Source organism: Melozone crissalis, unplaced genomic scaffold, assembly GCF_028551555.1.
Source record: "Melozone crissalis strain CALT ecotype California unplaced genomic scaffold, PUWL_Pcris_2 ptg000005l_1, whole genome shotgun sequence".
In the NCBI taxonomy this organism is placed as follows: Eukaryota; Metazoa; Chordata; class Aves; order Passeriformes; family Passerellidae; genus Melozone; species Melozone crissalis.
This window is the reverse complement of record NW_026535783.1, coordinates 28,725,490-28,753,288: the sequence shown is the minus strand read 5'-3', so window position 1 is coordinate 28,753,288 and position 27,799 is coordinate 28,725,490. Positions and strand designations below refer to the sequence as shown.

Below are 27,799 nucleotides of genomic sequence, written 5' to 3'. Positions count from 1 at the left end.
AATCATGGGCCGAGTTTGGCCTGCAGAAATTTTTTTTCATTTATTTTCCAAGGTATTTCATGCTCTTCTCTGCTACTCAAGAAAGAGTACTGGGCCATGAGGGGTCTTTACTGGGTGTCTGTCTGCCATAAGCAAAATTTTTTATTTCTGCCTGTTCCAGCAGGTCTGCCTGCCAGCTGTGTTTTGTGTTACTCATTTTCTTGGTGTCTTGCTGTTGTGTTATAATCCCAGCTGTCAACCAAGCACCACACTCATTAAATTCCCATTCCATGCAAGAGAGGTTGCAGGAGAGTGCTGGAAGGGTGAATTGTTTGGTTCAGATAATGACAACTTAATAGCTAAAGCAAAAGTCATGCACACAAGCAAAGCAAAACAAGACATTCATGCACCACTTCCCAGGGCAGGCAGGTGTTCAGCTGTCCCCAGGAAAGCAGGCTCCATCACACATAGCAGTGACTTGAGAAGACAAACCCCATCATTCTGAATGTCCTCTCTCCTCTTCCCCCACCTCCCTGGCTTTTTGTGCTGAGTGTGATGCCATATGGTACGGAATATTGCTTTGGTCAGTTAGGGTCAGCTGTCCTGGCTGTATCCCCTCCCAACATCTTGTGCACTCTCAGCATGCATGCTCACAGTCATAAGACAGGGAGAAAAGGCCTTGGCTCTGTGCAAGCACTGCTCAGCACTAACAAAAACATCTCTATAATATCAGCACTGTTTTGAGCACAAATCCAAAACTCAGACCCATACCAGCCACTGTGAAGAAAATGAACTCCACCCCAAGCAAAACCAGTGCAGTCAAATGGGAAGTTCACCCATGATGCTGCACCACCTTCTGACTAAGCATCACAGCAGTTTGTTTGATGAAAGGTGCCTTGCTGTGCTGAAGTGAGAGGTGAAAGTGATAGAAATCCTGCTATCCTGCTTTGCTACAGCAAGTGGTGCCAATTTTTGACTTGATGAAAGGCACAAGTTGGGTAAGTGTTGTGCCTGAATCATGGTGCGCTAGGGCTGTGCTCTGCTGCTGCTTTAGATACCCAGATGATGTATCAGGTGATCCTACTGTTGAGAAGACGCAGTGTTACCCTTCAGGAAGAGAAAGCCCAGGCCAATATTCTTATGTTTTTATTTCATAAAAATGGAATTTTTACCTCAGGACCTGAGAAAAACAATGGTCAAAGAGGACTTTATGTGAGCAAAGTCACTTTAGGGAAAGTCCATGCTGGCCAGCTGCTGAGCCAGGTGACCTCCTGGCTTGGCACCATGTTTTCCTTAAGCCCTATGCTGCAGTGGCCTGGGGTAAACCTGTGTACTTACTCAGCTGTGTCTCCCTCTCTCCCAGCAAAATGAGCTGAACTCCTTCCTGTGGACAATCAAGAGAGATCCCCCATCTTATTTCTTTGGCACCATCCATGTCCCATACACGCGTGTCTGGGATTTTATCCCAGAGAACTCCAAGAAAGCCTTCCAGCAGAGCCACATTGTGTACTTTGAGCTGGATCTCACTGACCCCTACACCATCTCAGCTCTCACCAGCTGCCAACTCCTGCCACAGGGGAAGAACCTCCAAGATGTGCTGCCCCGAGACCTCTACCGCCGGCTGAAGCGGCACCTGGAGTATGTCAAGCTTATGATGCCGTCCTGGATGACCCCAGACCAACGGGGCAAAGGGCTGTATGCAGACTACCTCTTCAATGCCATTGCTGGCAACTGGGAGCAGAAGAGGCCAGTGTGGGTGATGCTGATGGTGAACTCCCTGACAGAGGTAGACATCAAGTCACGAGGCGTGCCTGTCCTGGATCTGTTCCTGGCCCAGGAAGCGGAGCGGCTGAGGAAGCAAACGGGCGCTGTGGAGAAAGTAGAAGAGCAGTGCCACCCACTCAACGGGCTGAACTTCTCCCAGGTGAGGTGGAGTGGTGTGCAGGGTGCCAGGCTAGCTCCTGAGCTGGATATCGCAGCAGAAACAGCATGGGCTGGGGCGCGGGGTAAGTGCTTTCTACCCAGAGACTTGTGTCTGCTCCCTGCAGCCCGTGCCTTTGCCTGCATCCTCAGGAGGATCAGGCCAGAGCTGAATTCATCCAGGCCTGGCCTACTCTATTTCTTGGGTAACCTGCTCTCTTCCTTGGCCATGTTCTACCCTCAGAGACACCGGACCTTTGGATGTGTGCTCTCTAACTCTGACTGGGCTGACCTGCAGGAGCTCAGGACAGGCTGGGGCTCAGTCTCCAAACTTGTTTTTGTAATAGCAAGTTTAAAAGAAAGAAGTGATTACTTGGGGAAAGCAGGGGTGCTGTGAGTAGTGCTGAGAAGTAATTGCTGGTTGGAAAGCATCACAGTGAATATTTTGATGCCCTCAGAAATAGGGGCCCATCACTTGCAATGAGAATAGTATTTTTTGTTTTTTGGGGTTTTTTTCCTTTCCTTTGTTACCAGGTGAGGGTCAGCACAGCACAGACTAGTATAGGCCCTGGTGCAAATGCCTTTGTGTTTGCAAACCTGTTGGAGTTCAGCACTGCTCTTCATGCAGCAGAATGACCTCTGTGTTGTCCATGTGTTGGATGAGGTGCTCCTCTCTGAACCAAATACACCAAGCAGTGGTGTCTGTTGTTGTCTCTGCCCAATGGGATCACAGGCATAACACTGCTCTCTGATGTGGGGTACCTTTGCTGCAGGGTGGTGCTAGTTTGGGGAGTTGAGTGGCATTTGCTTAGGAATAATCAAGACTTGCATTTTGCAATATGCCCTAGTAGCACAAGATGGGAGGACCTTTAGAGCTGGGGAGTTTGATGCCTGACCTTCCTCCCCTGCATCCTGAAGCCTGTGCTGTCAGTGATGCACGGTTTGGAAGGGAAAGAGCAGAAGACGAGTGCAGCACAGCAAGGGCAGGGGCAGCAGCCCAGGACAAATGTCTGAAGAGCTGCTATCCCAGACAGTGTTGGTGTGGGGACCATGGTGCATTACAGCCCAGGCTGTTGACTTGAGCAGTCCTTAACTGCGGGAAGGCCTTCTGCACTTCTCTTTTCCATTGTCTGGAGCTGGGCAACCTCATTTGCATCTCGTCTTTTGCTTAACACAGTGCTTTGAATCCTTATGCTGTTGCTGTTTCCTTCCAGCTAACCTGGGAATAGGCTGGAAGAAGAAGTCTCTCCTTTTCCATCTCTTACCTGGCTGAGAATTTATAAGCATTATTGCCCATGTTTTTCTTTTGTTGGGCATTGCCTCTATAGTTTATCATGATAGAAGTTGAGGCGAGGGCATTTTTATCCACTGCCTTGTAAGAAAGTAGTAGGGAGACTGAGATATATTAACTGCAAATGATGTCCCTGCTAAACTCATGTAAATATTGACTCTTAGACCTTCACAGCTTTCTTCAAAGAGCAGGTGGTTTTGTGTTGTTTAGCAGATGGGATAAATACCAAGTGATCCAAGAAGCTGCATGGGCAAGGGACACAATATCCAGAATTGCCCAGCCTTCTGAGAAGGCCAGAGAGACAAAATTTGCAGGAGAATCGATCCTCTAGTTGGGAAAATCATACCCCTTGGTTGCCCCATGGTGAGTGGAGGTGTGCATTTGCATCAGGAAGGCTGCACCTCCTTCCCTCCCTGCTCACTTCCCAGGGAAGGAGCACCCTATCCCTTGAGGGAACAGGTCTGGAGCAGCTACTGCACTGCAAATTCATACCTCCACTGCTGCCCACTACTAAATTTCCAATACAGGCAGCTCAAGGAAAAGGAAAACCAGAGGCAGATGATTGTTGAAATTGCTTCTAAGCCAATTTCATGGCTGTTTCAGAAACTGACTTGTGAACTTTCATGGTTGGCAATTGTGTAAGGCTTTGATTTCAGAGCTTTCTTGTCAGTTTGTTCAGACAGTAGAGTTAATTACGTGTTTAATAGAAACCAAACAAAGGGTTTGAAGTAGGCTCTTTGGAAAATACTTTCTTTAGTGTGCTGCTGTTTGGAAAACCCCAGTATTGGGCCACTTCTGTGCAAACACACAGACACAACTTAGAAATTTCTGTTGGGGAAAATGGAACAAAACCCATAAGGAACAGTCTAACACTGTAGAAGAAATATAGAATCACAGAATGGTCTGACTTTGAAGGGACCTCAAAGATCACTTAGTTCCATCCCCTCCACCATGGGAAGGGACATCCTTCACTAAGACCGGGTTGCTCAGAGCCCCATCCAACTTCGTCTCAAACACTTCCGGGGATGGGGCATCCCCGGCTTCTCTGGGCAATCTGTGCCAGTGCCTTACCACTCTCACAGTAAATAATTTCTTCCTAATATCTAATCTGAACCCACTCTTTCACTCTGAAGCCATTCCCCCTTGTCCCTTGTAAAAAATCTTTCTTGTAGGCTTCCTTCCCTTACTGGAAGGTGCATTATAGGTCACTCCAAAGCCTTCCCTTTTCCAGGCTGAACAATTCCAATTGTCTCAGCCTTTTCCTATAGGAGAGGTGCTCCTTTCTTCTAATCCATCTTGGTGGCCTGCTCTGGACCTACTCCAACACATCCATGGTGCTGGGAGCCCAGAGCTGGATGCAGGTTCCAGGTGGGCTCTCCCCAGAGCAGAGGGGCAGAATCCCCTCCCTGCCCTGCTGCCCACGCTGCTCTGGATGCAGCCCAGGACACGTTTGGCTCTCTGGGCTGGGAGTGCCCATGGCTGGGTCATGTCCAGCCTCTCACCCACCAGCACCCCCAAGTCCTTCTCACAGGGCCGCTCTCCATCTGCTCATGCCCAGCCTGTGCTGATTCTGGGGATGGTCCTGGCCCAGATGCAGCACCATGCACTTAGTCTTATTAAACTGCATGACATTCCCGTGGACCCACTTGTCAAATTTGTCCAGGTCTCTCTGGATGTCATCTAGGGAGATGCTTTTTTTCTTACAGCCAAATGACAGAGAAATTATTTACTTAGCAGAAAAGCAAGTTCAGTATTTTCAGTTTGTTTCTGCATAGGGTTTGCTTTTTCTTTCACATCCAAAATTATTCTTCTGGTGGTAAGGCAGACTCCCAAGCCACTTCCAAACTATACACTGTTACTAGCTAGGTCCCTGTTTTGATCCATTATATTGAGTAAGGCCTTGATGGTGTATGTTATTGCAGGTGAAGGTCTGGAACAGTTTATTCTTGTCTCCCTGGGCACAATGCTCAGTAACTGCAAAGTACAGACAAACCCAAATTAACAACACTCTTCTCCTTGTGAAGAGAAAACAGTAAAAATGAAAAAAAAAAACCCAAATAAAACCCACATACAACAGCCAAGAGTGCCTGTCAAGGGGCTCTTTTTCTTTGGGCTTTTGTTCCAAAGACTCTTGGTTTATGACTCTCTTATTTTACCTGCCAAATCTCTCTGTTCATGCTCAGCTCAGTCTGCCTGCCCATATTGCCAAATCATAAAAGTATCATTTTTGTTCAGTACACAATGATGTGTACACAATCTGTGAAATACTTTACTGCCTTCTCAGTCTCTCTCTCTTGTTCCAAGTTCTGTGCAGCTTCAGGAGTATGGAAAGATTAGTTTGTCTCCATGCCAGGGCCATGGTGTTTATTTTTCCTCTTTCATGCTGTTCCCATCCTAGTTTGTCTTACAGACTTGTTCTCCCACTCCACCGTCTTGGCTGGGTAGTGCCTCTCTTGTTGCAATACCCTGCATGGGTCTCATTCCTAGCTGTGTCTGGGCTTTGTAGCTATGTATGATCTGCCACTGCTGACTTCCAGCATGGAGTCAGTCCCTCTCAACTCTTCCTTTACAGTTATGCATGTGCTTACATGTTTGCCATATTGCAGGCATCAGTGCTCCAGCCCAAACCAGCTTTGCTGTTGGCTTCAGTAGTGTCACAAACACCAGCTTAGTACTGGCTCACAAGAGGAGCAAGTGTTGGCCCTTGTACTGTGCTTGCTTTGGTACACTAAGGTGGTGTCCAGGCTGTATTCCTCACAAACTTGTCCCTGCTTGAACACAAGGAGGTTGGCCTTATGTCTGCTCTTTGTGTGGACCCATGGTTAAGAGTGTAAACACTGTCCAGCCATCACTACTTCCTAGCCACGACCCTGGCCAGTTTGGCTTTTTCAATACTGGGACCCTTGGTAGAAGATTCTTGTACCTGATCTTAATTTGAGAATTGTTTCCCCACATGACTTTGCTGTGGTTATACCTTGTCACAGCATTCTTCCTATCTGAGCACTTGAGCATCCGATTACATTGCTGCATATTCAGACACAGTCTTCAGAGCTACTTGGGATGCAGTAGGAAGCCGGGAGCCACTAAGGGCTGACTGATCATGAAATTCTGGCTCCTGCTGACCCTGTTCCGGCCGTGGGATGACAATTAACCCTTTACGTTGCCTGTCTGTGGGGACACCAACTATTGTCAGCAATGAAAGAGGCAGGAACGATTGAGGGTTGATTAGAAGCTGATTTATTAGAGCATCAGACATAATTGCATTTAGGAAGGGCAACCGCAGAAGACAAGATAATGCAGAAGACATGCTAATATATACCCTTGACTATAGTTCTTCTGTGTCCTATCCAACTAATCAACAATTTTACAACCTTATATGGAAGCATAGCTTACCAGTCACTAACAATGTTACCTTATATGAAACTATAACATAGTCTTTATTAACATAACAATCCCACAATCCTCTATGCAAACCCCCTTAACAAGCTACTTAAATAACACACTTTACCTTAGCTTATTCATCTTTATATTTAATCAACCTATAATATTATGTCATGCCTAAACTGGCAGGCTCTTTAGCTCAACAACAGTATCGATTTTGATGGTACCCACACAACTTTCCATACTGTGTCTAGACATTCTCTCTCTTCAGCACTTTGCATCCCATGGTTTTTAGGTTGATACCTTCTGCATAGTCAGCCTAAGCAAATTCATGGTCTGTCCCTGACAGTCCAACTCCCACATCTCCCCCTTTCTGTTGAGAATTTAATAAAAATTCTTTACAACGATTTTTGTAAAATCTTCTGTAAACGTTTCACTAAATGTTGTAATAACATCAACACAACAACTATTGCAAGAACTAACAATTGTGTCTTAACTAGAGATAACAACCAACCTGATAAGCCACAACCTTTAAACAGTCTGTTTAACCAGTTTATAACATTTTCCATTTGTAGTTTCTTGACTCCTTCCTTTAATGGATGTTCCAGTGTATCGACTCACTATGGTCAGACAGATTCATGCAGCATAGTCCTTCAAAGTCTTGGCAACCATGTCCTTATGCCGGCAGCAGAAAGTCCCCTTTTATAGTAGAAAGCAACCCTGTTACATAGAGTGGCATGCCTAACACTACTGATATCTGTTAATGGACCACTTAGTGCAAGAGATGTAGCATTGGTTTGCTTACTCAGCCAACACCCCAAACTATCCAATTGTTTTAGTGCTTTTGCTGCATTAACCCAAGATGTCAATATGGATGCTGCAGCTCTTTTTTTTTTCTTTGTTCCAATAAATAACCTCATCTTTACATTCTGATTCAAATTGATGGATGAATCTTTTTTCTTGAGTTTCTCTATTGTGATTTAGTGTGACGTTGGGTGTTAGTAGAGTAAGTCTACCCAGGCTACATGGTCCACCTTTAATGTGCGACGGAAGGGCAGGCCAGGCCCTATCCCCACAAATGAAAAACATTCCTAATATTCCTAGTGGCAACTGAAGGGGTCTGTTGCTGGATCATGAAGGTGTGGGTGATGCATTATTGCATCAAAGGTTTTCATTATTATAGACAGGGTGGTAAGGGGAAACATCTCACAGAGCTGACTGATCTTTTGTTAAACTCCAGCTTGAATAATTAAACTTTACACAATAGTCCATTCTAACTGAACCTAACTGAGCTCTAGCTCCTAAGGTTCCAAGGTTGCTGGTAGCTCTGAGATAAGGTACTGAAGCTCTGGGCTGCTGGGCCTCTGGTGGTTGTGGGCATAGGCAGCTGGGGCATTTTTGTCATTGCACGGGCCGCCCTGTGCTCCCCTTGAGGTTTCCTGGTGGTAGCTTGCTGTCAACAACATATTTTGACTAGCATTGGCTAGGGCGATGACCACTTCTCTTACATCTGGAGCATATATTAAGAGCTTTAGATTTATAACAGTCTGTTTTAATGTGCCCTTGCTTGCCACACCCATGACATGGGCCAGGACCTTGCTGCTGCAGCCATTTTGGAATGGCTCGGATTGCTGTTAAAGCTTCAGCAAGCCCTTGGCCTACAGCTTGTACATGAAGAGCTACAGAGTGCTCTGATGTCCCAAGGCGATTACAACCCTTGACCATTTGCATTGTTCAGGCTCTGGTGAAAGGGCACGTGATACCTTTTTACACTGAATTTGCATTAGATACAGCCAATTTCTTTACCAGTTAATCTCTTGCCCTTTTGTGTGTAACTTGTCTCTCTAGGGCTTGCCTTTGGTGATCAATGTAGGGCTCATTAGGCCCTTGCTTTATTTCTACGAAGTCTAGAGTAGGCATATTGCCATTGGGCACTTGCGTAAGTGCCTTTCTTGCTGCATTTTTAATGTCATCTAAGGCTTGCCTCAGGAGGTTTGCTGGCTGGTCCTCAGGTTGTTTGTGTGCTCCTTCACTGGCAAGATGATCTGTAGTCAGTGCTGCCAAAGCTTGATTACCCAGGGAGTCCACCAACAATTGATTTAATAGCCTTTTCAGTCCTCACTCCCATAAGGTATACTGTGTTGGTGATACCAGCATTGTCATTAAATACTTGATATCATAAGGGGTTAAACATCAGCTGTGATGGTTGCATGAAATAAGTTATTAAAAAATGGTGATTCCCTCCCATAGTCCTTAGATGCTTTCTGTAGTTCCTTTATTTCCCCATAAGTCAGTGGCTCCCATTGTGGATTTGCTTCATACTGTCCCAGTGCCACAATAAATTTTGCTGCCACTTCTATATTCCTTTCTTTAATCACAGCTTTTTGGATCTTTTCCCAATGGTGGGAAAAGAACCTGGGGGATGTGGTGGAAGTTCCTCAGATCAAGGAGGGTCCAGGTCTTCTTCCAAGGAAGAATAACTTAAAATAAAAGTAGCTTTATTCTTAGAAAGGCTATGGCAGTGATGTTTAGCCGTAGTGGAGGAGGGTGGTAGGCTGTGTGACAAGATGGTGGCTTCCAGAGCCAAGGTTCCAGTTCTGGTTTCTGATTCCACAGAGGGGGTGTGGCCCATGGAGAGGGCAGAGTCATGGCAGGGGCCCTGGGGCAAGATGGTGGCTTGGAGGATGCAGGAAAATGGTGGCTGGAAGAAGAGGAGGAGAGAGGAAGAGGTGGAGCAGCGGGAAGGGGAGGGTCCAAGATGTTTTGGCCACCACCATCTTGGGCTGGAGGAGGAGGAGACAAGGATGGCATCTCATCCACACCTCTTGGAGGGTTCCATCTTGTAACCTACTCACAGGGGCCAAAGGGCAAGGAGCAGAGAGAACTGCGCTGCCTTGGGTGGGATTGGGGTAACAGAAGTACCAGAGCCATTAAACTTCTAATTTTCTAAAGATTTCCAAAATAAGGTGAAATGCAGGCAGCATACGGGGTGCTTCAGGGTCTCTCCTAGTAGCTATATTATAAAGTTTAATGCTCACAGAATCCCAAAAATCAACAGTAATGATCATTAAAGTCATACCATCGGGAAAACTGTGGAAAATCCACTTCATTGTCCTCTTTCCTCTTTGGCAATTGTTTGCCCTGCTCAATTGGAAGTGCCTTAAAACATCCATATATGCCCCCCTGTTCCACAAACATTCCTTGTCCTATGGTAATTCCCCACAGGCTCACCTGCACTCTCGCTGCAGATGCGTAGTTGGATCTGGATGCTTTTTCTTCCAGCCGTTCCAAGTGCCTGCTTCTTGCAGCACTCCAGAATTCCCAGGGGCCTTGCCGACCGAATCAGCTAAGCGCTGCTGCCTGATAGCTGATTTCCCAAACAGCCGGATCATCTGTGAAACTGGAGAGGTCCCTGTTCAGGCACCACTTGTCGCGTCGCTCCATCCATGCCCGCAAGGACAGAAAATTGTTGTGACAGGTCGGTGCGGAAGAAAAGCAGGTCACGGGTCTTAGGTGGAAAAATCTGACAGTCCTTTATTCTTCTGCCAGAGTAACAGGAGCACTCCGGAACACAGCCAAACACTAAGACCAGAAGCAAGGGGTGAGCCCAACTTACATACACTAACACAGAACATTCTAGCAACATTCTGACCAATAACAACTGGCAACGAAACCCATTTAACAAAGTAATTCCCATGATCCTCTTTGAACAAACTTTAACTCTCCCTAACTGGAAACAATGTCCCTGAACTTAGGATGTTGCTTCCCACGGCCTAGCTTTGATCCCGGCTAAGGCTGGCTCACTGGCCAGGCTGGGCCTTGGGAGCTCCTCAGGCTCCAACTCTGGCACGGAGGGCTTGAAAGTCCTGTCATTTCCATCTTCCAGCCAGTCTCTCATATAGCTCATTGCAGATAGAAAAGGAAGCAAAATTTTCTACCTTGACCATTTTGTATAATTAGGACATTATTTGTTTATGTTTCTACTCAAAAAAACAGCCTTTGCAAGCAGCAGAGTGCTGAGAGATTCTTGCTTTTCCCAGCATTTCCAGGTCCTGGATTACTAACGTGACTGTGAGAACTGTAGGCTGCTGCTTAGCAAATACAGCCCTTCTGACATGACAGCAACATCATTTTTGCTGTTTAATCTGTGCACCCACTTGGGTGAAAGGGCCACCCTTGATAACCCATTGTATAAAGTTATTATGTAAAAAAAGCCTGTATTTGTGGGGAAAGTAGGAAGCAAAGATACCATTGCTTTGTTAACAAGCGTTACATGATTTGCTGGTTGGATTTTTTTCGTGTTCTCAGGGAGTTAGAAGTGATGCCTTGAAATTAGGCACAAAGTATCTAATATTAAATTGGTGGGATTTGTGCTAGTCTTCTCATTTTGGGTAAAGGGGGTTCTTGCTGTACGTGATTGGCCAGTTATAATAGTTGTCTTTAATTTCCGAAATGATGAGGCCAGATTTGGCAGTGTTTCCATTCACAAAACCTTGGTTTGGGCTCATCTTTGACAAGAACAGTGATGGAGAATCTCAAAGAAAGAAAAAAGCAGGAAGGGCACACAGTAAAAAATCTGCAAAGAATAGATTAGATTCTGTGGTTTAGGTTGAGATTTGGAGCAGAGCAAGGCAAAAAGCAGTTTCTTGATGAAGGAGCAGACAGAGGAGCAGAGCATTTTATTGCTAAACCTGTTGGATGGGACACTGCTTGCAGTAACCTGGTTGCATCTGCTGCCCCACAGGTGTAACTTCCTGTGATGATTTCCTCAGGTGATGGGAACATCAGGGTTTTGTGCACATGAATTGGAGCTGGAACAAATTAATTGATCCTGTGTGCATCTTTAGCTTCTGGAGTCTGTGACCTAGATTTGTTTTTGTTTTCAGTTTGTGTGTAAATAAACCTGCAGACTCCATGTCTAGACATCAGGGATGGGGAATGGGCTGGCTGGTGGGAACCAAAATAACTAAGGCTTTGCCTATGTAATGAAATAATTACAGTTTAATTAAGATTTTTTTAACTGTCTGGGGATTTTAGGGCTCTTCCCCCAGTGAAAGTGGTGTTCAGTGGTGATATGCTGCCTCTGCATTCAAAAGGGTGGGGAGTTTGTTTCAAACAGCCGGGACTCGGTGGTAGGCCTTTGAAATCCCAGAACTTTGCTCCTTGCACTTGCACTCCATTTGCCTATCTGGATTTTCCCATTAAAAATGCCCTTAGCTAAGCATATTACACAGCAGAAACAGAAGATGTCAGGTGGCAAACATGGCTTCTTCTTATCTTGCCGTTGCTGCTCCCAAGGAGGTTCCTTGTGAGTGTCTGGCTGGCAGTTTTACAGTGTGAGCATGCCAGTGCACTTTCCTTTTCACTCAGTGAGCAAGGGCAGGGCAATGAAATGTGTGCACTGCTCTGAGAGCTCTTGTGACTGGGTTATCATGCCAACTACTGACAAGTGCACTAGGCTGGGTTATCCTGCTGTCCTCTGACAAGTAGTGCTAACCTGATGGGCTGGTTGGCAGGTGCACTGTGTGTCACTGGAGATCCTCCAGCTTTGGGTGAGGGCACTGTTGCTGCAGAGGGACACAGCCCTGTCAGCAGGCTGAGGGCTGCCAGGCATCATGGCCACTCAAGCTAGCACACAGAGCAGAATGCTTTTTGGCACAGCTCAGGCAAAACTGAGGATTGTGGAGCAGGGCAGAGATATGGCCTTGGCTTAGTCAGCTGTTCAGGAGTTGAGTGTCCCCTGCATGAAGCTTTGTTCTGCATGTTCTCAAGTTCTGATAGAATTACAGTGGTCTGATGCTATGGCTCTGTCAGATTGCAGATCCCAAGAGCTCACTAATTGCCATTAGAGAACTCAAAGCATGGGACTGGCTGCCAGTTTTCCCTTGGACAGGGGTTGCAGCTGGTCCGGACACCTTAAAGGTACATGCCTGTGGAAGTTGTGGAAGACAGCTTCCTTTCATATCTAAGATCTGGACTGCACTCCTATCCAGTGCTAACCCTCCTGTCCAGTACTGGTGAGATGGTACTTCTGGTACCACTGGACACACTCCAGCACCTCAATATCCTTAATAACAAATATGAAGGTTGGTATTTGGAATTAAGGATATTGAGGTGCTGGAATGTGGCCAGTGCAGGGCAACAAGGCTTGTGAAGGGCCTAGGAAACTTGCCTTATGAGGAGTTGCTGAGGTAGCTGGGTTTTTTTAGTCATGCGGAGGCCCAGGGGAGACTGGCCCAGACTGGATTGCAAGATCCGTGGGGATCCGTGTCAGCTTCTGCATCCCAGCTGACATGACTCATGGCAGTGGTTCTGAAGACTGATTTTTAATTTTCATCAACAAATTCAGATGAAAAATAAAGCCCAGCTTTAGTTTTCATCTGTTTGATTTTGTGAGGGTTTGTGTTCCACTGAAGAGCCTCTTGTGTACTTGTGTGAGCATTTCAGCTGTAACCAGTTTGTCCTTTAATGTGCTATTTGTTGAGCCTGTTCCAGAAGGGCATATTTTCTATTTGTTAACTGTTGACTCAGCTACTCCCAGGCCTAGCAGCATCTGTCTTATGACATGGCAGTCATTTGTGTGCTGGGTGCAGTGGTATTGTCACTGTCCCCATCTTTCCTTGTTTATGCATCTGTGTTTGGCTGTGGTTCTTTCAGGCACAGCAGTTTTCTGAGCACTCATGCTTGGGACTGTCAAAGTCCTTTTTACTCACACTGCTTCCCAGAGAAGAAAAAGTGTTACTGTTGTTGTTGGTCCAGTCCCTGTCTGCTCCCTGGTCAAGGTGAGCATGCAAACCAACTTACATATTTTTTCTCATCTGTATTTTTAGGTCTTCTAAGTACTGTTTCTGTTCCCCATGTCTTCAGTATTTGAAGTGTTTTGTATTTTTCTAAATTCCTACTGCCATACAATCTCTTGAGAAAACTATTCATTGATTCTGTTGTCTTACTGCAGAAAACTTGCAAAACACTATCAAGGTTTTTGGAAAGGGTATGGTTTCCATTACACTTATTGACTTAAAGTGTTTATATCCTATAATTATTTGCAATAATCTTCATGAAGGCTTTTATTAGATAATTTGAAAGATTGATTGTAAGTAGGATGAGGCTGAAAATAAGATAAGTTTTAAGATAACTGTTTCTTTTTCTGACCTAAGGCATAAAGGAAAGAGTAGGAACAATTCTTCATTTTTTGTTGATGATAGAGAAAATATTGGATTCTTCAATAAAATTCTTATAATCCAGCAAGCTTAGCAGCTATATGCACACCAGACATCATCCATTTACAGCATGCCTGGATGAAAGATGCTCAGATACCGAGATGTGTGAGCAGTTTCAAAGGGATTAGACCGATGGATGAAGGGTAGTCACACCAGGGAAACTCATACATGTCCCAAGGCCGTCTCTGGCTCAAGACATCTCTCAGCTCCTGAAACTTGAACTGAGGGCAGATGTGAGTGGAGGAGTTGTCCTGGAGGTTGTGGGCTTCTGCACTCCTGCACAGATGTGGACAGTTTGTTCCCAATATGGAAATGAGACGGGCTTGGAAGCTGATATGGAATGGGTCAGCTGCAGTAGGTTTGGCAGTGTCCCTGCTGGAGCATTCAGATGCCCACATGTTCTCCCTTTTCACAAAACTTATCTCTCTTGAGCATGCAGAGGTCACATGTGAACAGTTGAGTATGTGGGGAGCAGTTCACTGAATTCTGAAGCCAGGGAGAGGTTTAGGAAGGTTTATTCATGGATCTTGAGAACAGTCCTGCCAATTAAGACCAAATGTGTAACAGTGTTTAGTCTGCAATTAACTATGATGTCAATCCTGTTCTATTACTGTTTGAGGGAAGATTTAGGCAAGTGGCCTTGTGCATTTCTCAATCTCTTTGTTCCTAACAAGATTAGCAGGATTGCTAGCTTCAGCTGGAACTCAGATTAATCTTTGACAAAAATAGATACACTCACTTGACTTCCACAAAGTCCGGTCTGGTAAATGCATTACAAGACTGCTGTAGCAAATAAAATTTCAAATTTTTAATGGCAGATTTTATGTGTTTTTGTGTGACCCGTTCTGCTTTTTGAGTGTGTTCATTAGTAACACATAGTGTTAAAGACTGATTTGCATCTTATGCAGTCAAACCTTCATTTCTATATGGACCATCAGTGTATCCCACTCCCTCCATATTACCCAGATAGCACCACATGTGAAAAATATTTAAGCATATTTTAGGACCATCAGGCTGTCAAACCTCAAATTAACTGGGTTTGCAACTGTGCATCAAATCTGGCTGAATTCAGTCCACAGAAATCAGTTCTTCCAGGTGCTACTTGATGCAGAGAGCAAGCATTATCTTATTCTCTCCGAAATAAAAGCTGAGATTCTGGCTGCCTTTGCTGGGTATGTCTGGTGGACAGGTATGGTCACAGTGGCCACTTCTAATAGCTGTAGGGAGAGACCCCACTGAGACATGGTTTGTGGGGAGAATATAATGCCTTGTTGCTGTCTTGAGAGTGCCCCATGTAATGTTAGCCCCTCTGCCTTTCAGCGGGCTCATTGGGATGTCACACAGGCTGAGCCATCCTGCTGCCACCAAGGACATGAGTTTCATGGTGTGCTTCACTTGGCTGAGTGGGGAGCCTGCACAAGCCTTTTTTTCACTTCTGCTTGAGAGAAGTCAGCACAGGATGGGATCATGCAGTTCCTTGGCTTTGCTCTTCCATCATCTTTTGGCATTTTTAAGAGCTTCCTCCAAGCTCAGGGGAAGTGTTTGTGTTTCTCATGGGAACATATTGTATAAATAATGTCAGATGCTCTACACTAGCAGGAGAGCTGCAGCCCTGCTCTGGTGTGCTGCTGGAGGTATCCCAGCACAAAGTGCTGTTGAGGACTCTAGTACTGACACTGCAGTTTGCCTGATTCAGGAATGTAGGCCAATTTTTTAGTTCTCTCAGGTAAAAGCTTTACCTTTGTTTTGGATGCTGGATTAACTTCTTAAAGATCCTAACCGCTGAGAAAATTTCATCTAGACATTGTCCTAAACATCTTCCTGCCTCTCCAACTGCAAATCTTTGAGTCCTGGCTCCTGCATACACCTAAAGAATGTGGGTAAAAAGCAGGTCTTGATTTGGACTTGCTTTGCAGAGGGGAGCTGGCTAAACCACTCAAATGCTCAAAATCCACTGGTTTCGTCCCAGATTTTTACCTCTCTGTCTTCTGAAAGATAGGTTAGTTATGTCAGAATCCATTGGTAAAGAAAACCAAAGCAGCTTAGCTTTCCATGGTTGCACAGGATCAACACAGGATCAACACAACAACAAAGCTAACTTTCCCAGGTCTTTCCCTAGACATCTCAATCAAGGCTCTGGCAACTCTGTGATTGCTAGCCAAGACTAGAGCTGTCTCAGCAGGAAAGACATGCCCTTGTCCCCTGCTAGGCAGACAGATTTGCTACTATTCTGAGCTCAGTTTTCAAGCTCCTGCCTTATCCTGGATGGAACAGCCCATTCTGCTGGGAATGTGCAGCAGTTTGATCACCTGATCACAGAACTACAATTTCCAGATTACAGAATATTCAGAGTATCAAGTCCAGCTTTTAAATGAATGGTCCATGCAGGGTTGAACCACAGCCTTGGTGTTATTAGTACCATGCTCTAACCAAATGAGCTAACCGTAGGGCCACCTGTGATAGCCAATGCCTATAATCTTGTAAGAACTCTCCCAGCTTCCATGTATGCCTGAGACAATTCCTGCCCCTGGAGTTTCAGAGTATCCCCCAAAGTACAAACATACCAAACTCCTCAGTAGTTCTTTGAGAGAGGAACTAAACTGTCACTGTTGATATATTTGGCAAAATGATCTCCGGAAGTTTTTAAGGCTGAAATGTCTGTACTCAAGTACTTGCGGATATCCTGAGATGAGGTGTATCCTTACTCTCCTTGAGACCAGAGTGACTAATATAGATAGGTAATGTGCCTTTCACGCTTGTGAAGTGAAGCGTTGAAGTGTTGGCCACTTCATTTCCAGTTTCACAGCAGCCTGTATATATGGCTTGACTCTGTAAAATGCAGGCATATCAGGAGTGGTTGGAAGTTTCTGATGAAATAAATTGCACTGTGCAGCCTAAGTCTGAGCTCCTGTACAGTCTCTGTTGCTCAGCCAGTGTACAGTAACTTGTTATGCTAGGGTAATTTGATCACAAGTTTAACACCTGTGTGAATTTATAAGGCCTGTTTATAAAGATAAATGAGCTATTGTCACAGCTAGAGTCCCATGAGATAAGCTGCGTTTTTGTAATGTTCACAAACAAAGTAGCTAGACATGTTTTCTAGGAAGGATGAAATGGAGAAGGAAGAGAAGGTAACACTGAATATGTTTTTATTTGCTTTGAAGCTGTTGGTAAGTCAAAAGAAGAAGACATGGAAAGCTCAAGGTTTTAGTTGATCGGCAGTAATGCAGGGGATGGAAGTACTTGTTACCAGTATTTCACAGTTCCTGTGTGAGCATCTCCTTGAAACTCCACCAGAGAAGAACAAGAGAAAAATTATACTCCCATTTAGGTACTTCAGCACTCCAAGAAAGCTATTTACCTAAAACACGTGTGTGAATAACGTGTCTAGGAAGTATTGGTGCTGTCTTGGAGTAATGCAATTTCAGACCTTGTCCAGGTTAATAAAAAATGAATTAATCACTGAACTGAAAAGGATCCTTCCTTAGGTACAAATAATAATGACTGAACTTTATTTTTATGTGGAAAGAGAATATATAGTCCCAACCAATAATATGTATGATTGGTGCTCTAAGGGGGGTCAGATTTTTGAAACAGGAAAGAATTATAGGCCAAATAAAGTAGAAGGAAGAATTTAGGCATAAAAATAGGAGAGATAATTGGGAGTTGTTCAAGAATCCTAATTAGGCCCCCAATAAACCACGGTTCTGCATTTGCAAAGACAAAATTTTTGGTTTTGAAGAAAGCTGGTTTGGTTAATAAAGGAGATTAAAGCATTAAAAAACATCAAAATACAATAAATAGAGAAAATAGAGCAAGCAACACAAACAAGTAATCTGCAAGCAAGGACAGACAATTGATGGGGAAACTGAAGGGTACCGGGGAAGAGCTTTTGGGCAGCAGATTTGAACAATAAATTCTTTAAATGTATCAGGGATTCCTGAAATGCTAGCAGTGCTCTAGGCTCCATACTAACCAGGAGTGAAAAAGCATACTAAAAAAGCAGTGGTGGAAATAATCACTATTTATTTTGTGATGTTTGGAAAAGAGAAGGCTGTATTCCTAGCTTGGTCATAAGAGAATGTTTTCTGCTCTGCTGACAAATTGCTTCCAGTAATTGGCAAAAATGTTAAATGTCATTGTTTTTAATGTTCAAAACAATGGTTAACTTACAGTCCATAATTTTTAGAGACTAAGCCAAGGAGTTCTTTGAATCTTTAATTGCACTTGAAAAAATTCAGGGGAGGGGGAAAAAAACTACTGTAAGAGCATTTTTCTGGGACAATGAGGGACTAGCCTGCCAGACTACCCAAAGTTCAGTTTGATCAGAGCACAGAAAGTCTGATAAGCTCTCCAGCTGGTGGAGAATTGAGAGAAGACAGTATGGTACTAGCTAATTTTCCCTGAATGGGAAACTGGCTTTGTCAGACAACTTCTTCATATGAATATGATTTTTGGAATAATTGGTGGAGTAATTACACATAGCTTTGGAAGCTTTTGACCTTATTCCTGGTGATACTCTGATATAGGAGTACACACCAGACAAAATCAAACTGGCTTATTGTAAATAGCTGAGAATATTCATGCATTCTTATGAAACTGCTGCAGGGAGTCTCCTCCACCAGGGAGGAGGGAAGCTAAAAAAATAATGTAAAGAAGTACTGAAGGTGTCTGTTGCTGGTCCTGTGTTACCCAGTGGCTCTGCCAGTGATACAAATGCTGCGTAAGCGTTGGCACAAGTGCGGGAATGCTGCGATTGGAGGGGATGCACACAACAGGTCAGCTGTGCTGTGTGACAGTGTACATCTAGAGCAAGGCACGGACGTCAAGCTAGCAAGACTGGAGGCCTTGTCTGGAATATCCTGGTGGTGCAGCAGGCTTGGAAGATATCAGTTAACTACTCCCAAGCTCAGTAGTTCAGCTTCGAGGGAGCTTGCAGTGTTCACGTGAGTGACAGAAGGAGGGGAGAGATGTTCTGAGGATCCTAGTGCAGGAATGCTGCCTAGTCCTGGTGTCAGCACTTTAGAGAGCATTGAAGAGCTAGATAGTGGCCAGGAGAGAGCTACACAATTATTCTGGGACCTGAAGACCATGCTTTTATAACAGGAAAGTTAAAAAACCCCAAAAAACTGGACTTGATCCGACAAGTTGTGTCCAGAGAAACAGACAAATTATTCCTTAAATTTGCTTGGGTATTTGAGGCAGCAGGATAATATAAGAAATGCTATATGTCTAGTGGCCTAGATGTTGTTGAGGAAACAGACTATCAGATTCAATATAGTTGGTCTCTACTGAAGGCAATTAGCCAGTTAAACAAATTTCCTTAGGACCTAGTGGAGCTGCCATTATTTAGACTTCAAGTTGCCACTAGATATTTCTCTGAAACAGAAACTGTGTCTAGGTATCTCCTGATTTGTGCAAGGTATCAATGCACATTTTGATCTATCTGGCCAGGGACTATCTTTATGCTAATGTGAAACCAGACATTTTTCTTACAATGAGTCATAGGACAATAAGGTTTTCTAAAGCAGAAGTACTGTGACTTAAGCAGGCAAGAATGGGGTGGCATCTGCAGGTCAAAGCTGTGTGCTCTTTGCTGCACATCCTCTGCAAATGGGATGATCTTTTAGAAACATTTAAATGAAAGTTGATAGGAGGGGGTCTTGAGGTACTGGAGGCCCTTGCTACCTTGTTAGAAATATCCTCAGGCATCAGCTCTGTGTGTGTGTGTGTGTGTGTGTGTGACAGGAACCAAAAGACTTGTGGGTCTGCATGCAGTGCTGCAGTGCCTGCAGAGAAAGGTCCCTAGGGAGCAGGTATCATCTCTTCTGGACTCTGTTTGGCTGCTTAGCAAGGAATGAAGTGGGACCTTAGAGCCATAATGCTGCCTGGAAGCCACATTCCTGCTCAGGTTAGTCAGGAATGATCCACTGGAATTCGACACGACCTTCATCTCACTAAGGCCCTGTCTTAACCTTAATGGTTTCCGTCTGTTCCAGGACACTGTAAAGGGCCTGTTTCTGTCTGGCACAGAGTGTGACAGGTGCAGGGATGCATGGCAGGTGGGCAGTGTCCCCTGTGAGCATGTGGTCTGACACTAGTCCCCTCATATCCACAAAAGCCCTTCCCATACCTGGTGCTGTTAAGTGGGGGACTGGGATTGTGGTATGTGATAACAGCCCCAGCTTGTCATTGATGTGTGGCACTGAGCATAGGGAGCACCAGACAGATGAGGAATGACTTAAAAAGCATCTGTATTTCCAGGTCCCTTTAATTCAAGGCTGTCCAGACACTTTCCTGTGTGCTGTTGTTAAGATGCTTGAGTTGGTCCCCAGAGCAGTGCTTTGTGAAGGTTAGTGGCACAGCAGCAGTGTCAGGGTGGTGCATCGAGGTGGGAAATTGTGGCAGCAGTGGTGATGGTAGGTACCTGAATTCATTCACTCTGCTTGTTTATACTCTCAGTATTTCATCCCTACCTGAGGTTCATACTGTCTGAGGAAGTTGCAGCATGTATACACAGTGGCACTGTAATGAATTCCCTGGGAGTAATCTGCTTTTGGCCAAAATCTGATTGCTATTTTAGGCTTGTCCAGTTTAACAATAAAAGTTAACATTTCCAGTTTACCAAAGGAATAGTTGGAGCTCATTGCCACGATTACAAATCTGCTTCCAAAATGTCATTATGTTGTCACTGTTAGAGATAGCATTGTAGTTAGGTGGGGGTATCTCTTCTGTCCTCCTCATGCTCAGTGAGTGTTGGAAACCTGGCTAAAGACATTGCCTTGCTCAGGTAATTTTCTAACAGGTAGCGTTTCAAGGCTATTATCGTGTTTTGAAGACCTGTCATGAGTGAATCTGCTCCCTGTTGTGGTGGATTAGGGAAGATGGGTTGCCTCTGTTGTTGCAGCATAATGTTTTTGTAACCTCCAGAGAGCATGGGCTTGCAGGGGGAAGTCCGTGGCACTGCTTTCATGTTCCATTTACCATATATGATTGCACATGCAGCTAGGCAGACATTTAAAATTTAGAGGAATTATGTCCTTAGCTCAGGAACCTTAATGAATTAGATTCTGGTTTAGTTGATAAAGTGATGTTAGGTCATAGGTTGGACTTGATGATCTCAAAGGTCTTTTCCAACCTAGTTAATTCTGTGATTCTGTGTGACTGAGACAGGAGAAACAGGTGTTTCCACATACCATTGTCTTTAGGAGATGTATGTTCATCCATGATTGTTGTTTCTATGTATCCTCCTACCTGTGGGATACCTCTCTGGAAGGAGCCACCCTCTGGGCTCTTTACTGAGCTCAGAGCTGGTGGCTGTGGCTTGTCAGGGAGTGCAGGACTGCATGCTGGCATCAAGCAAGTTCTCTGGCAGTGCAGTGGGGTAATGGAGTGACTCAGTAGTATCTCCCTAGTGTACACGGTTGTGGTCCCATGTGCAGTATGCTTTTCTGTTCTTGCTCCTAATATAGATGCTGGAGATCTCTTGAGAGCCTGTTTGTTCAAGCAGGTCAGTAGAATTGCTGCATGGTGCTAGACCTCACCAAGTCGGGGCATTTGCCATGCAGTATGGAAACAGAGTGGTCAAGAACTTTGGACACAGTGTTAATAGAAACACTCAAGTTCAGTTCTACTTTCCCTTCAGCTGGGTTTTCCTCTTCTCTCCCTATCTTAACAGCAGTGTGGTTTAGGGCAGATGTCACTGTTGATTGTAGAAGTTAAATGAAATGTTACTTGATGCTCACATGGTTGTATTCACAGCAATGACAAACCCCAAGGTGTGTGTGTCTAGCTGAAGAAGGGCAGAGGTAAAAGCACAGGATTTGAGTTACTCCCATTTTCTGCTTCAGATTGTCATTCTTCCTTTTGTCCCACATCCAGGGCCTAGTTTTATAGCAACTATCAAGTCAGATCTGGTTTGCCTGGTACTATGATGCTCCATATAATCCTGCTGCTGTAATTTTCTCTGCTGCCTCTGAACCCCACAGGCATCAGAAATTCAGTTCTGTTCCTCTTCAGGATGAGCAGAATTCTTTTTTCCTTCCCCTTGCCAAATTCTGAGCTCCTGCTCTTTTCTGGAATAAGCACAAAGGGACAGATCAAGAACTGAGTTTTAACTTTCTTGCCTGGCTCCTTTTTACAGTTTAAAATCAACCTTTGGCCAGAGTTTTGTTGGTTTGGTTTGTTCTTTTCCTTTCAAGTATTTTTCCTGGAATACACACTGTTATTCACAGTTGGATAGGTCTGATGGAAGCCAGTGGAGTGAGTGGCTGAGCTCTGACTGTAATCAAGCAAGCGCTTTTACTTCATGGTTGAAGACAAAGGCAACCATTAAGCAAACTTTCCTGACTCTTGGGTGACAGGCATCAGCCCTGCAAAAGCATTGCTGTTTGAACTCTCTGTTGTAGTGACAGCAGGCCTCCTGGAAGCTGGTGTCTGCTGAATGTTTGTTCCTTCAGCATTGCAGGCAGTATGTGTGATGTCCTGGCAGATGGGTGCAGGGCTCAGGGCAGCAGGTCTCCCCACTGTGCTCCCGGACTCAGTGTGCATGCACCAGGTGGTGCCAGGAGATGAGCAAGAAGGAAGCCCAGATTCCTGCCAGTCTGACTGCCAAGACTTTGCTACACACTGCTTGAAAATAGCCTCCAGGCAGGACTGCATTCCTGGCTGGATTTGTACATCCGCATGCTCTGCAGGTTGCACAGCCAGATGTGCAGGGAGGGGTGGGATAAGGCTTAGGTTTCCACTCACTGACAGCCCCTTGAGAAGGAAAAAGGATTGCCCTTCCTTCCCTCCAGCTGGGAAGGGGAGGCCAGAGCATGTGCTTATGCTGTGGGTTTCCCAGAGCACGTGCTGTACATAGATAGTGCCATTCCACTGAAGGTTAATGAGCTTCCCAGGGTCTGGTGGTGAGAGCTGTGCAGACATTTGTCATCATCTGCCTGGCAGAGGGAACAAAAACGTGACTTGTTTCAAGGCTGGCAACAAGCCATTCACTCTAGAGCTGCTGCATTTTCTCAGTTATTTTCTCGCTAGCTGAGGTTCCTGGTTTTATATGCACACCTGCCTTTCTCAAGGACTTTCAGTGAACCAGAGGTTCTTCATGTTGCCACACTGTCCCAGAGCACAGTGCAGTGCTTCTGTTCAGAGCCTTTTTCTTTCCCCTCTTTGTCCCCTCATTTTTTTCCCAGTCACCCATGCCATGCAGAGGTGCAGTATTGCTTAATTAGGAGGAACATCTGCTTTGAAGCTGGAATCTCATACCAAATTGACCACGATCTTCTTCAGTCCCAGGATCTCTGCTTGCAAATGCCTGCCTCTACAGTGTCAGAGCTCAAGTGTTTGCATTAGCACTGCTGGTTTGCTTGAAGTCTTCTTTGCTCTCTGCTCTCACCATGTTTTAATCCAGCCTAGTAATCCTAGAAACTAGTCAATTTATCATCCAAGGTCTAGCTGTATGTCATAGAGTGGAAACCTGGAGATTCACCAATGTATGAGTATTCACATTAGGTATTGTAAGTATTACATGAGGTTTTCACGCATCCTGTAGATAGCTTACTCAGGTTCTAATAACATTTGTCCTGGACAAGATGTTCTTCCATCCCCTTCAGTCCCTAGAGGCGAGTGATTGCAGATTAGTTAGCTGATAGCAAGAATTTTATCCTGGCCACAGACAGTTCCAGCAGAGGATTTTATTGATGGACTTTCATAGCTAAGAGTTAATACAGCTGGGAAAGCACTTTTCTGAAAGCTGTACTGCATTTAGTTTTAATGAAGGCAGAAACTGTACAGTGATTTGAGTAGGAGCAGTCATCCCTTATCTCTGCTATGACCTCTAATATGAGTGGCAGGAGAAAATTAAGGCACTATCTTGTTGCTAAGACTCACAGGAATGAAAATCTGGTGAAGTGTCTAGGTCTCAGAGAATGGTGACTGAAGCCAATCCATTTCTGAGCTTCAGCTCCTACCAGGAAGATGATTTTATCATCAGTCACATGCCGTCTTATTTTAGAGTGGCAGAACCATGGTAGGAAACAGCTCTGTCCCAGCATGAGTCAAACAGCAAAGGGATTGCTAGTTTAGCCTTCAAAACTGCCCAGCATGAGCAGCTGTGGGAAAATGGGTTTTGAAATGGTTGGTACAGGAGTGAAGAGCGCTGAAGTGAAATTTCTCAAGGACAGAGACTATAAGTTTGAGATACTGCAGTCATTCAGTAAGTGACAGCGCATGATAAGTGGCACAATGGAACAGCTCCTAGTGTTGGCATCACTGCTTTCCCCTCTGCTTCTCCAAGCTATGTCAGTGGCAGGCACTTAGCATGCCCTGTAGACGTCTGGTGGCTCTTGAGTGTTTACATTTCATGCATATCTGCTCCTACTCTGTTTTTCTGATGTTCAAGCAATGTGTAGCCTTGCAGAATTTGGCTCTAAGGTTTTTCAAGGTGGTTATTCTTACACCAGGCTCTGCCCCTGAGATGTAGGGGTGAGTCACTCGTTGTGCATCACTTCAGGTGGCAAATGGAGTGGCAGCTACATAAAGCAATGCTTGACTGCAGAAATAAAGACATGAAGTACAGCTCATGAGAGAGTTGCTTGATATTCTCTATCACTTTTCATATATCACTTCAGGTTTTTGATGTTCAGGTCATTTGAGGACGCCTGTGGAGAGTCTCACAACTTGTCTTGGTGAAACAGTGAGGACTCCACATGGCTTTGCCAGCCATGAATCCCGGTGCTGATTTGTGGCTAGGCAAGGGCTAGGCAAGGGCTTTGTAGACTCACAAGAAAGGCTTGTGCTGGGAAGAGCAGACAGGTTGGAGTGTGAAAAACCAGGTATGGAGCCCATTGGATTGTAGCCCATTATGGTTTCTGTTTGACTGCAATCTTATAATGCTGTAATGCAAGTTGTCTGCAGAAATGTACCAAAGATTGCCTAGTACTGCATCAGTAATTATTAGTGGTAATTATTAGTGCTATCTGTGATAGCGGAGAGCCCTCTTCCTGTGTGGTTGACAAAAGTATTTCTAACCTTTTCATCTTTTGATTTGTTCTGACATGACTAGTAAATCTGCCCCTGATGTGCAGCCTGCTACATAGAAGGCTCTACTGAATTTAATTTGCATTTCTGTGGTCCATCTAATCAGACATTACAAGGACTCCAGTTATGCTTTGTAGATCCATTATCCTCTCCTGAGCTAGAGTTTACAACTGAAAATTGCACAAGAAGACATCCTTTATTCACTTGCATTCTTTCCAGTGAGCAGTGAAACATGAAAATCCTGGGCAGAGATTGAACATAGCAGTTCCCACCATCGCAGCATAGCCTGACTCATTAATGTCAATTTTGCATTCACTGCTTATCTGTAAAAACTAGGAATTGTGATTCTAGCTTGTCATTACAAAATCTAGAGATTGGATTATTCAGAAAACATAGAAGACATATACTTAATGGCTTGCAGACCAGAGAAGGGTCCAGTGATGACTGGACACAGCACAGGATGGTGGAAAATACATGCAGAAAATTGCGTTTAGAAGCAAGGAAATTAGAGAGGATGAGAGGAGGAACCAGATATTCTCTTAGCAATGGTATGCTATAGAAAAAAATTATTGTATCTTTCACAGGAGAATGAAACACATTAACAGACTTATTTATCTGTTGTCTCCACTGATCTTTCAAAGTGGAAGTAGATAACTTCCCTAGAAATGGGAAGGGAGCACAGGAAAAGGAACTAGTTTGGGACTGGATCTATAAGAGAAGTTTCCATTCAACCATCTACCTTGTAATGTGATTTGTGTGTCTGCTGATTTGGACCTTCTGATAAACAGTCTTACTTGTTCCTGTGTTGGTATTTTTTTCATGAACAGGATGAGACTGCTTGGATATGTTCCTTGAGCTTTTATTGAAGCATCATCCTCATTACATAGTTGAAACAATAGAAAGATGGCAATAGCTCACATCTTGCCAGCAGCAGCCAAAGATTTCTTTGTTAAAGAGCATTTTAAAAGCTTTCTAACCAATAGCATATTGCTAAAGCTTACAGACAACTGTTCCAGCCAATCACTAAAAGCACATATACACTTGCTTTGCACAGTGCTTGCTTGTCTGCTCCCTATTAACAATACACAATACTTCATTATTAAGCTTAAAACCTTCTACTATCTTGCTAGGCATATTTTTCTGCAGTCTTAAGGTCTATCTTAGCCAAGACTAAAACTCAAGCTATTGTTTAATGTCCTTGCTTGCTTTACTATTGTAACTTTTTGTACTTACAGATTTTGCAGCTGCAACTAATTCTAAGTTTTCTGTTCTTTCTGTTTCTAAGGCCCGCTTTTACAGCTTTCTGGAAATATTTTTACGTTTACTGTTTCCCACAGTTCCAACAGGTCAAAGAATGTTAATCAGGACAGCTGAATTAGTAAGTGTTGGCCTTAAATGTTTTCCAGGTTTTTTATCTTCTGAGGTCATGGTTTCCTAGCTTTTACACTGCATCCCTCCGAGGCCTAGCTAGCTTCTTATCCAGCTGTAGCCAGGAGGGAGAGCTGAACAAGATGTGGTTCCATAAAGGAGTGAATCAGATTGCAACAAATGCTATTGCATAATTAGCTCACTGTAATAGATTCAGAGGAACAGTGTGCTGAAATATCCGTGTTAATTGTTCAGATGACATAAGCTAGGCTGGCCTGGACCCTGCATTGCAGTGTAGCATGTTTTGCAAGTCCCCTACTTATGCACAATGAATCTCCTCTTGAAGAGATGAGCATAGAACACTGATGATGTTGTAGGACTGGGTATGTGACGTGGGAGATCAGGAATCAGAAGCTCCAAACATGTGCTCTTGGTGTCAGAACACCTGGCTGCATGATCTCTTCTCTCTTACCTTACCTCTGCTCCATCGTGCTCTGCAGTGATCAGCTCTGACACATACCAGAGACTTGGCATTGAGTGAAAAGGAAAGAAGTCTGAGCCCAAAGGATGTGTTCAAGAATGCCGGGCAAAGCCTGCAAGACAAGGTGTAGAGTAGGAGCAGGTTTTGGTGTTCAGGAGGAGGAGATGGAGAGTCTTACTTGCAAGTGGCGGCTGGAGGCAAGTTTCTGCAAACAGGTCGTGTGTGCTGCAGGGGAAGTGTGTGCTGTTGCTGTTGTGTTCCTGCAAGCTCCTGTGTATCTTGACCAGGGTGATCAGGTAATGTGGTGCCCTCCATGTCTCACCTATGCCCTGTGTCCTCGGCCAGCTCTGTGGCAGCCCTGCGATTCCTGATTGCCAGTCCTGCAGTGGAATTTTGACTAGAGATGCTCTGAGGATCTGGGGGAAACTCTTTTCTACCAAAAGTTTTGTGAAAAAGCCAGAGAGGCCTAAGTTTGAAAGAAAACCATGAACATGTTAATGTAATCCTGATGATAGTTTGAAAAAGGCTGTACTGTGATTATTATTGGGATAATATGGGATGGAAAAAGAGCCTGATGTTTCCACACTGAGAAATTATAATAGGAAGACCTGGCTTTCATTCTGAGACCTGCCCTTGCATTTCTGCCTCTACTGTGCCTTCTGTTCCTTGTATAATATCAGGATTAACAGTGCTGTCTGGAGCTGTCAGGAAGATGTTGCAGTGAATACTGCTGTGCTACTGGAAATAGCAGTAGCAAAAGAGTCTGCAGGAGCAGAGGATGGTAGCATGCTGATTCTGCTGTTGACTTTCCTAAACAAATACAGCCTGGCCACATGCTTTCACACTCTAGGTTCATTTTTTTTTTTTTTGTTCCTTTCCCAGCCTGAGAATCTAGCTCCCTTATTAGTAACAAGCCATTTCAGTAGCCTTTTAGGGAGGTAGAACACGGTTGCTACTGCAAAGCAAGCTGAGGTGACATGGGAGGTAGTCTGTCTGCTTTGAATGAAGGTGGATTTAGTTCCCCGAGAAGTCTAGGTTTTTCACATGCTGTGAAGATATGGTAATAAATTAGATTTCAAATATTTTATTTCAAGAGCTAAGAATGTATTTTTGGTAAAAAAG

General features: G+C 44.5%; 1 protein-coding gene across 1 annotated transcript in view; it reads left to right on the top strand.

The window, feature by feature from the left end:
• TRABD2A (TraB domain containing 2A) overlaps window positions 1-27,799 on the top strand; it is an 81,679-nt gene that overhangs the window by 6,596 nt on the left and 47,284 nt on the right. Inside the window, exon 2 of the mRNA XM_054281918.1 lies at window positions 1,343-1,903. Coding sequence (XP_054137893.1) covers window positions 1,343-1,903 — 561 coding nt within the window. The remainder of the gene's footprint in view (window positions 1-1,342; window positions 1,904-27,799) is intronic.